The following is a 9938-nucleotide window of genomic DNA, read 5'->3' on the forward strand; positions in this document are numbered from 1 at the left end:
AACTTTCTACGAAATCATACTCAAAAGAGGGGCATCCCAATGGGAGGGAATGGTTTGAACCCATGAATGAACATGCATCTGTGTTCACATGCCTCTGTACATGTATGTTTGGGCAAAGGTGGGAAGGGTTATAGAATATATTGGATGGAGAGAGAAATACTAACATACATGCAGTGAGACAGGAAGCCAGAAGGGAGAGGTTGGCATTACAGAATGGCTCTGGGTTTAGGCTGTGTTTTTAGATTCCTTCATTACAACAAACCAGCTGGGTAACCTTTCTGAATCTCAAATTCTCATCAACAAAATAGGGATACTAATATTATCTATGCCACAGGTAGTATATCTGTGCTTCCCAAACCATGTGCCAGGGTGCCTCAGGGCTCTGCAGCAATCTGACAGAGGCATTGTGGAATTTTTACAATTTCCCAGAAAAAACAGCAACATTTGTGTAAACTACTAATGACAAATTGTTGGGATATAACTACTTAATAAATAGAACACAGGCAATTCTTTGGGGCCAGAGATGCTATAAAAAGGTTTCTAAGGAAATAAGTATGCCATGAACAAAGTTTAATCTCTATTGTGTATCATCCTATGGATGTTATGAGTATTCAGAGTCAAGGGTTGTAGAACCTTCAGCCTGAAATAAGAACTGAGTAATGGCTGATAAAATGCATATTGTAAAGATATGATTGATGCTCTTGGCTTTTAGGCTAGAGGAAGGGCAGGTACTCTGTGCATTCATTTTAGTCCTGCAAGTTTGCTTCTATTATTCATGTCTCCTTTGTTTTGTTTGTTTTTCCCCCCTCTTTAGGGACCATCCGGCCATCAGGCAATTTTTGTAAGTATGTTTTAGAAGAGTTTACTTCTTATCCCTGTCCAGGATTTGCGGGGGGAGGTCCCTTGTCATAAAAATGTTAATTTTCCTGTATTTATGTCATGTTGATTAAAGCCCAGTGGTAATTGCTTAGTTCTAGTGTAAGGAGACCCTACCGAGTGTGCCAGGTTGATTTTTAGGCATTTAGAAGGAAGATGCTCTTCTTCTTTTGTGTGCTGTTTCATCTCATGTGACAGAGTCCAGTTAAGAGAATCATCATTAAAGGCAAAGCAATTTAAGCTCTGTTCTGAAACTAGGTGAAACTCATTGAGAAAAAAAGGGAAACATTTAAACCAGTGAGCAGCTCCTGGATTAATGCCCCTCCTTTAAATCTCTCCTTTCCTTATTTCCTTATCTCTCTTTCGCTATTAAATGATGGGGTAGACTTACAATAGTTCCTAAATGAAGACCCCTTGGTGTTCTAGGAGACTAGAAAAATAAATGTTGTAGTTTTACTGGAAAAGCATCAAAGATGCTAACTTACCTATAATACTCAGGACAAATCTACCCAAAGATAAGCTATTCCTGCTGCAAAGCCTTGTAAAATGCCCCTGACTACATGTGACCATTCAGGAAGCAAAAGGTTCTACAAGCCTTTCTACTGTGTTCTGCACAGCCATCAGAGGATGGATACTTGGAAGATGTTGCTTTCATAATTTTCTTGTGAGTTCCATCAAATATTGCTAGGTATCCTCAACAGTCTCTAAGGCATAGGAAGATCCACCTGACTTGTAGAGTCAATTGTGAAGTTGAATCCATGTTTAGTAACTACCAGTGACATTTATTTAAGAAGAATGGAAGGATTTTGCTATTGAACCATTGGCCCAGAGAGGCTAAGTAGTACCCTCAAGGCCACAACAAGTTTGGCAATAGAACCTGGGTCTCCTAGCTTCTAGTTCAGCGGTCTGCTCACTTCATGCTCATGCTCATCTGGACCAGTGAATAGGACAACCTCTAGCTTCATTTCCAAAATGGTCTAGATTCCTAGCAGAAGAAAAAATTAGCATATAAGGAAATAAAGGTCAGTCCCAAAATCAGGATTGGAGAAGTAAGTTTGGGATCATCCAATGTAATTTCATCAAGCTGAGCAAAAGGCATTCATATAGTAAACAATAGTCCCATCGTTTTGGGGTATTCTCTCTTTGTTACCCCAGGTGTTTTTGTGGACTGGGTAATCTATTAGCTAGAATATAAGCCTAATAGTCCAGAAAGTCAAAAATAGCAGTGATTCTAACAACATGTGCATTATGTTTTCCTCAGTGACTCTCTGGATAAAGCCAGTGTAGAGCTCTTCTCGTGGCATCCTTGTGTCAGAGACGCCAGCTCCTTCTACCCTACTGTTCTGCCAACCCTTTGTGCCCTCATCCAGATGGTCTAGAATGGCTCACTGCCACACCCATCTGCTAGCCAACAGATGAAAAAAAACATGAACCCTTTCTTTTAAAGTGATAATTCAGAAATTGAACTTAGCACTTTCGCTCTTATCCTATTGGACAGAATCTAGTCGCGTGATCAGACTCAGGCGGAAAGGAGGCTGGAAGTTTTTGAGAGGTCATACCCCAAGTGAAATAAGGGAATTCTGTTATGAGTAAGAAGCAAAAGGGTACTAGTCATCCAGGTCAGACTGAATGAAGGGAGTGATACTAGTCAAGAAGATGTGAAAAAGGCAATTCAAAAAGAGACTCGTCTGAGAATTAGATGTTCTATATCCAGGAGCCAAGTGACTGGAACAGTTAAATTATGGTGTGTTGTGAGGGAAACTAGACTCACTCCTGCCCCTAAAGGCAGTTATATAAACTCTCTGGATCTAGCTGCATCATCTATAAGGTGACTGGACTGACTCACAGCTCTTGTTGTGAGTTAGAAGAGGCAAAGGTGTGCCAAGATATTGTAAATTGCAAAACACAACATAAATACAATCTCTTATAATTATACTGATCTTGAAATGAAAATTTATTATTATAGCCACTGTTATGGCCATGTGTGAGGAAGGAAAGAGGCCTAGGTAACAGTTCATTGGCTCAAAGTTGCCGGAGGTTTTCTTGGGCTTTGTGGAAGGATTTGCCTTGCTTTTCTCTACTGTATATGTAGATTTCACCAGTGGTGCTGGGAGTACAAAGGAGGCAACTCTTGGTGTTGTATTTCAGAAAGGGCTACGCAAACACATAGTAGAGTTTTGTTTTGTTTTGCTTGTTTATTTGTTTTTGTTTTTGCAGCAAAGCACCCAACTTTGCAAAAAAAAAAGTGGGAACAGGAGCTAAGACTGTTCATACTCTCTGGCCTCTCTCCAAGAAGGCAACTTTTCTCCTCTATTTTAACTATCTTGTGCAGAAATAAAGTACAAGAGAGAAAACATTCTGTTGTGTTTTCAGACTCCCACAAGACAGCAAAACACAGCAAAACATGATATGCTTCTTTATTTGGAGAACATATTCAGCATCTTTTCTAGTTTGGTGCAGAGCTGAAGTGGTAGTTAGAAGCTGAAGTGCAGAAACACAAAGATTTGTGGAATTGTGTGATATGTTACTGAAAATCCAAAAAGTTATCACAATTCCCAATGTAATGAAGGACTTCATTTAGGAGGGGAGATGTTAGGGGGAAAATGATAGCTAAATCATTGAGTCCAGTTCCTCTTCTCATGGCCCCAACTACTCAGTCCTCTTAACCCCTCACACTCTTACGTCAGCTTCTCTGCACAACAATGCAGGAAAAGACAGACTGGAAACCAGTGGCTTCTGGGAGGGTCACCCTCCACCTCCTACCTTGGCCAAGGATAGTGCTAATTTTCCATGACAAATAAGCAGCTTAAATATTTTTAATCTATATTTAAAAATCTGTAAGTATATTTTTCTTGGTTTTCAGTGGTACCATTTGCATTTCTGATCAATCATCTTCTATGTTCTGATACATTTAACTTCCTGAGGTAAAGTAACCATAATCCAATCTTCTTTATTCTTGAATATTATGTTCTGTTGCTTTAAACATCACTTAATATTTTTCATACAGGTATTATCCAGTTAGAACTCAGGTCTGACTTAAACTGAGCAGGTTTCAAATTTCTATTTTGATACTTACTAAATATATGTCTCTGAACAAATTGTGAAATTTTCAGTGCTTTAGTTTTCAGCTCTCTAAATGAAGATAAGAAAGAAACCCATCTCCCAAGAATGAAGGAGGAATTAAATAAGGCTGTGTGTACAAAGATACCTTTTTTCCTAAGACAGGGAAAACACCCTCATGCACGATAATTAAAGATAGTAAATTTGGTATCGGCACATAGCTAATACTTACAATAATCTGTGAAATCACAGCACCCCACCACCACACTTCGTATAGCATGGTGACTTCTCAGGAGAAAAAGGATCCTAAAGCAAAAGCCTGTGAGGGCACCGAGTTTATTTGAAAGCATGTTTCTGCTTCATGGGACAAGCCTAGAGTAGCGGTTGGGAGAGAGTGAGAGGAGTTTCTTAGGTCCACCTGCACCCTCAAATTCAACCTGACATAAACCTGGCAACAGCAGGTGGAGTGTCTGCTGGGTGCATGAAAATAGAGAAAGAAGGGAGGAATAAAGAGATCTGTATGTTCAGCAAGAATTCCTTATTCAGAGGATGAGAGGAAGCTTTGAGACGGATGCTCCCTGGGGTGCTGTGTAGCTGAGGGGTCCGGGGGTCCTGAATGTGGCGCCAAAGGGGAGAGGAACCAGGGAGCAGGTCCTGAGGGCACGGTGGAGATGGACATGAGGAAATTTGTCTTATCTTTGGAATTACTAACGCTGGTATCTGAGGCGGAGGTACTGTTTTTGTTTGTCTTGCAACAATACTGCAGACTGGTAATTTATAAAGAAATGAAATTTGTTTGGCCTATGGTTCTTAAGGCTGGGAAGTCCAAAGGCAGTTGCACAGCATCTGGTGCCAGACTTACTGTGCCATCCAGCAGTGGAAGGTGAAAAACCAAGAAAGCAAGATGGAATCGAATTTGCTCTTACAACTCTCAATCATTAGCCCACTCTCATGCTAACTCACTTCCAAAATAAAGGCATCAATCTACTCAGGAGGGCTGTACCCTCATCCCCTAATCTCCTTTTGTTAGGGCTCATCTCCCAACACTGTTTTATTGGGAATTAAAGTTCCAGCACGTGTATTTTGGGGGTACACCTTCACACCATAGGAGATACGACACTGTTGATTAAGATTGAGGAGTCAGTAGTTAAAACTGGTTTCTTGATGAGGTAATCTGTTTATATGGGTCATCTTGGCTCCTGATTGCTTTCATTTTACTTCAGAACATTTATTCATTCATCAAAAAGCATTGCATCAGTATTTACTATATTCTGATAATGCTATGCTAAGCTTTGGGATGCCAGAAGAATAAGAACTTGCTTCCTGCCCACATATGGATGGGGAGAAGGTGACAAACAAGCAATTACAATATAAGGCCAGTAGTGCTAAGATTGAGGTCCACCAAGGACACATAGGAAGCATAGAGGAGGGCACCTAACCAGACTGGGGCTGGGTTTAGAGGAATGAGGTAACGTCTCAGCGGAACTGAGTCATGAAGGATGAGCAGGTTGAGAGAGGCAATAGTAGGGAGAGAGGGCATTGCACTTGGAGCAAGCATCAGGTTCAAAGGCCCAGAGGCAAGGAATTGAATGGCATACATTTGAGCCTTGCCAACTGCTTAAGTATGACTACTATGTAAAAGGCAAGGCGGGGGGATAGCAGGGGAAGATGCTAGAAGGATAAAGAGGGGAGCACAAAGAGGCTACACTAAGGGGGTTGTAAAGTGGAAAGAGATATACTCAGATCTGAGTGTTAGGAATATGACTTTACCGTAGCAATCTGAGGAACCTGAGTTGAAGGTTTTTGTGCAGGGGAAAGCACAATCCACTGTCTTAATTATGAAGACTTGGCCTTATATGCCTGTAAGGATGAAATGACATGAATCAGTTCAAATTATTTTTTTAACGGACTCAGCTTCATCAGTAACTGATTGGGTGGTGGTTAGGGATCAGAGAGGAGCACAAAGAGGACAGTATAAAAAATTTCAGGCTTGGGTAATTAGTTAAGCCCTATTTTGCTAGTGTGACAAAGAATGATTAGTTGAGCTTTAGTTATGTGGAACTTAAGTGGCTTGGTAGCCATTGGGTGGAGTTGTTCAAGAGGCAGTCACAAATGCACACCTAGACCAAGAGGCAGGCCAGAGCTAGAGGTTCACATTTGGAAGGCATCACCACAAAGGTGATGCCAGAAGCTACGGGTGCAGAAGTGTTTGTCTACAAAAGAGTCTACAGAGGGAAAGAAAAAAATTGTAATGGACAAGTTCCTGGGAAAGACCAAAAGAAAAAGGGCAATGGATAGAGGATATGAAAAGCAGAAACCAGAGAAGTAGGAGACTAAGAAGGATCAGAGCCGTTGTTTCCAAGGAATCCAAAAGATTTCAGAAGCAACAACAAAACTGAAAGTTGGAGAGAGTCATAGAGACTGAAATAGATGCATTCATTGGATTTATTGCAGTGTTATTATGGGAACTTTGGTAAGAACATTGCAATAAGTTTGCAGGAGAGGGACCAGATAGAAAGAAGTAAGTTGAGAGGTAACTAGAAGGTTAGGAAGTAGACACAGCTTTGTAGATGGGGAGGGGAGGAGGGGGTGAAGGGAGGGCAGAGGTAAGGGGAAAAAATGAGAATCAAGACTTGTCATGTAGAGGTACAAGATCCCAACAATGAATGTAACTGTTCTGTATCCCTAAAATGTACCAATAAACTCAATTAAAGCTGAAAAAAAAGAAGATGACCTTTGAAGAGAGAAGCAAAGAGTCATGTGAGGTAGGGGAATGATTGTTTTAGAGATGAGAGAGATTTGAGTACAATAAATACAAGCATATCAGGTAGCTATGGGAGAAACTGGAAATACATGACAAAGAGAGGAAGGGGAACACAGGGATCAGAACATGGGAGGTGAGACACACCCTAGACCACTAGTACACAAACTTGGGTACAGAATCACCTGCAGAGTGGTAAGCAGACACCCAGAAACTGCTCCCAGAGATTCTGATTTAAGTGGTCCAGAGTGGGCCCCAAACATTAGTATTGATTAATTTAGATGTCCGAGTGATTCTAAGATGCAGTCAATATCCCTAAAGTACCAATAAACTCAATTAAAGCTGAAAAAAAAGAAGATGACCTTTGAAGAGAGAAGCAAAGAGTCATGTGAGGTAGGGGAATGATTGTTTTAGAGATGAGAGAGATTTGAGTACAATAAATACAAGCATATCAGGTAGCTATGGGAGAAACTGGAAATACATGACAAAGAGAGGAAGGGGAACACAGGGATCAGAACATGGGAGGTGAGACACACCCTAGACCACTAGTACACAAACTTGGGTACAGAATCACCTGCAGAGTGGTAAGCAGACACCCAGAAACTGCTCCCAGAGATTCTGATTTAAGTGGTCCAGAGTGGGCCCCAAACATTAGTATTGATTAATTTAGATGTCCGAGTGATTCTAAGATGCAGTCAGGGGTTAAGAACTACTGCATTAAACTTTATTAATTATTTCGTGAATGCTTTCAAAACTTATTTTGAGTCTCCTGCTTTTCAGCAACTGTGTATGTTTAGTCATCTGCAGAGGACATTATGAAGAAATATATGATTCCTCTTCTCAAGTGACTTACATTCTCATAGGAGAAGTAGTAAAAATTTGTAATGCAGATTGAATTTCCCTTCTCTGAAATATTTGAGATCAAAATGTTTCAGATTTCATTTTTTAATGTTTTTGGATTTGGGGACCTAATATAGACATAATGAGATATCTTGATGATGGGACCAAGTCTAACTATAAAATTTATTTTATGTTTCATATATACACCTTACACATATAGATTGGATGTAACTTTATGCAATATTTTTGGTGCACTTGTGTTTTGACTATGACTTGTCACAGTCAAATTTTCTATTCATAGTGTCATGTCAGTGTTCGAGAAGTTTTGAATTTTCATGTCAGGAATGTTATATATTATATTACATTATATATTGGGTGGAATTACCATATTAGTATGGCCAGGGAAGGGTGTCAGGAAGCAGGCTTTGGGGAGTGAATGGGGACCCTTTGTAAGGAGGAGGAGGAGGGGCATCCCCACACACTCACATACCCAAGACAGTGGTCAGTACAACCCATTGCTTGAGCACATCCTCCATACCAGCTACCATGCACATTACCCCAAACCATATGATCTTGCCAGATAGTTGTATTGTCATGGCTATTTCATGCAGTGAGAAGCTGAGGCTCAGGGATTTAATGTCAAGGCCAAAGTTGATGCTAAATGGTAAGATCAAGATTCAAGTCCAGGACTTGCTGACTCCAAGCTGGTGTCTTCTCTATGACACTGTGCTGCTGTTTCTCACTGATGAAGCCAGGCTCCTACCTACTACTTAATACACCACCTTTACATTTTTTTTGTTGTTCTTTTCTTTGCATAGTTCAATGGCTCAAACCCAGGGCTTTACACAGGCTAGGCAAGCACTTTACCATTGAGCTACATCCCCAGCCCAACACACCACCTTTGCTGAGGCTGAGCACAGAGAATCCTCTTCACTGAGACTTTTAGATCAGGATTTTGTGCAGGGGGCTTCACACATCTATCCACTGTTAACCGTAGTGGCACTCAACAGGTGGTCACTGGGCCAGCAGCATCACCTGGGCTGGGAATTTATTATAAATGCAAATTCTCAGGCTCTTTTCCAGAAATACTAGACCAGGCCCAGGTATTTGTTTTAAGAAAGCCTTTGTGGCGATTCTGAGGCCTTTTACATTTTTGTTCTTTCTTTATAATTACATGTTTATAACACAAAATAATTATATTCATCTTGAGGATGGGAAATTAGTCCATATAACTATCATACCTTATTCATTTTTATTTTTAGTCCCTACTTGATAAGTACAAATCAAGTCTTCAGTTTGAGGTGTAACTGGTCTCTGAGTATCTCTGAAGTCTGCAAATAGAAAGGAAAAATGTGGGATTCCTAGCCTGGGAAGGATCATTACCTGCAACCAAAAATGTATTTCAATCAAGGAATTCAGATGCTGAGAGCAACAGTTGATGGTGTGAATGAATCCCCCCCTCAGGTAGTATGTAGATTCCAATGAAGGGTGACCCTCCAGTCTTGGGAAATATTATGTGGTGTTTTCCTTTCAGCAAATTTTAAAACTGGGCCAGTCCTAGCCAAAGCAAAACAATGTGTGTCCCAAGCAATTTCACTGGGGGCTTCAAGATGTAAATCTTATAGAAATTACACAGTTTTCTCAAGCAGAGCTTCTGATCATTAGCGTCTTTCTTGTTTGATTTTTGGCAGGAAGAAGTAATCGGAGATCTGAGGCCAGGTGCTGAATATCGAGTGAGCATAGCAGCTTACAGCCAGAATTCCAAAGGGAGGCTTAGCTCTCCTCGGCACATTACCATTGTGTCCCAAGGTAAAAAGAGGTTCAAATTCATTAATAAGAAAATGACAGGCTGGTATTCATTCATACTTTCATTCAGCAAATAGTAGGGAGTCACCATGCCCCAGACACTATGCCAGGCTTCAGAAATTTGAGGGTGTCCAATGCAAGCAAAGTGTTGGGTAGAATCAAGACATTATCTAATTAGTGTGCAATCACAGACTATAAGACATACTCCCTGCACCATGCTAAAGGAGTCTACTACCTGTGGAGGAGAGAACCCCCAGAGGAGATGAAAACTAAGTGGAGATCTGAAGGGTGAGTAGCAATCAAGAAGATGGGGAAGTGGAGAGAGCATCAAATTTAGCTGCATGTGGTGGTGCAGACCTATAATCCCAGTGCTATGGGAGGCTGAGGCTGAGGCAGGAGGATGGCAAGTTAGACTTCAGCTGAAGCAATTTAGGGACTTAGCAAGATCCTATGTCAAGGTTTTAAAATTTTTTAAAGGGCTGAGGATGAAGCTCAATACAAAGGCCCTAGGTTCAATCCTCAGTACAGAGAGAGAGAGAGAAAGACAGAGGGGGGAGAAAGAGTGCGAGAGAGAGAGAGAGAGAGAGAGAGAGAG

The 9938-nt window shown here is 40.9% G+C and overlaps 1 protein-coding gene across 5 annotated transcripts in view; it reads left to right on the forward strand.

The window, feature by feature from the left end:
• Egflam (EGF like, fibronectin type III and laminin G domains) overlaps positions 1-9938 on the forward strand; it is a 165201-nt gene that overhangs the window by 57827 nt on the left and 97436 nt on the right. For 3 of the 5 annotated variants that reach the window (XM_033760066.1, XM_033760024.1, XM_010607737.3), the window contains exons 4-5: positions 815-841; positions 9229-9346. In XM_033760066.1, coding sequence (XP_033615957.1) covers positions 815-841; positions 9229-9346 — 145 coding nt within the window. The remainder of the gene's footprint in view (positions 1-814; positions 842-9228; positions 9347-9938) is intronic. The other 2 variants (XM_033760047.1, XM_033760122.1) reach the window with 1 other exon arrangement.

Source organism: Fukomys damarensis, unplaced genomic scaffold (genome assembly GCF_012274545.1).
Source record: "Fukomys damarensis isolate Sample0158 unplaced genomic scaffold, DMR_v1.0_HiC HiC_scaffold_1, whole genome shotgun sequence".
Taxonomy (NCBI): domain Eukaryota; kingdom Metazoa; phylum Chordata; class Mammalia; order Rodentia; family Bathyergidae; genus Fukomys; species Fukomys damarensis.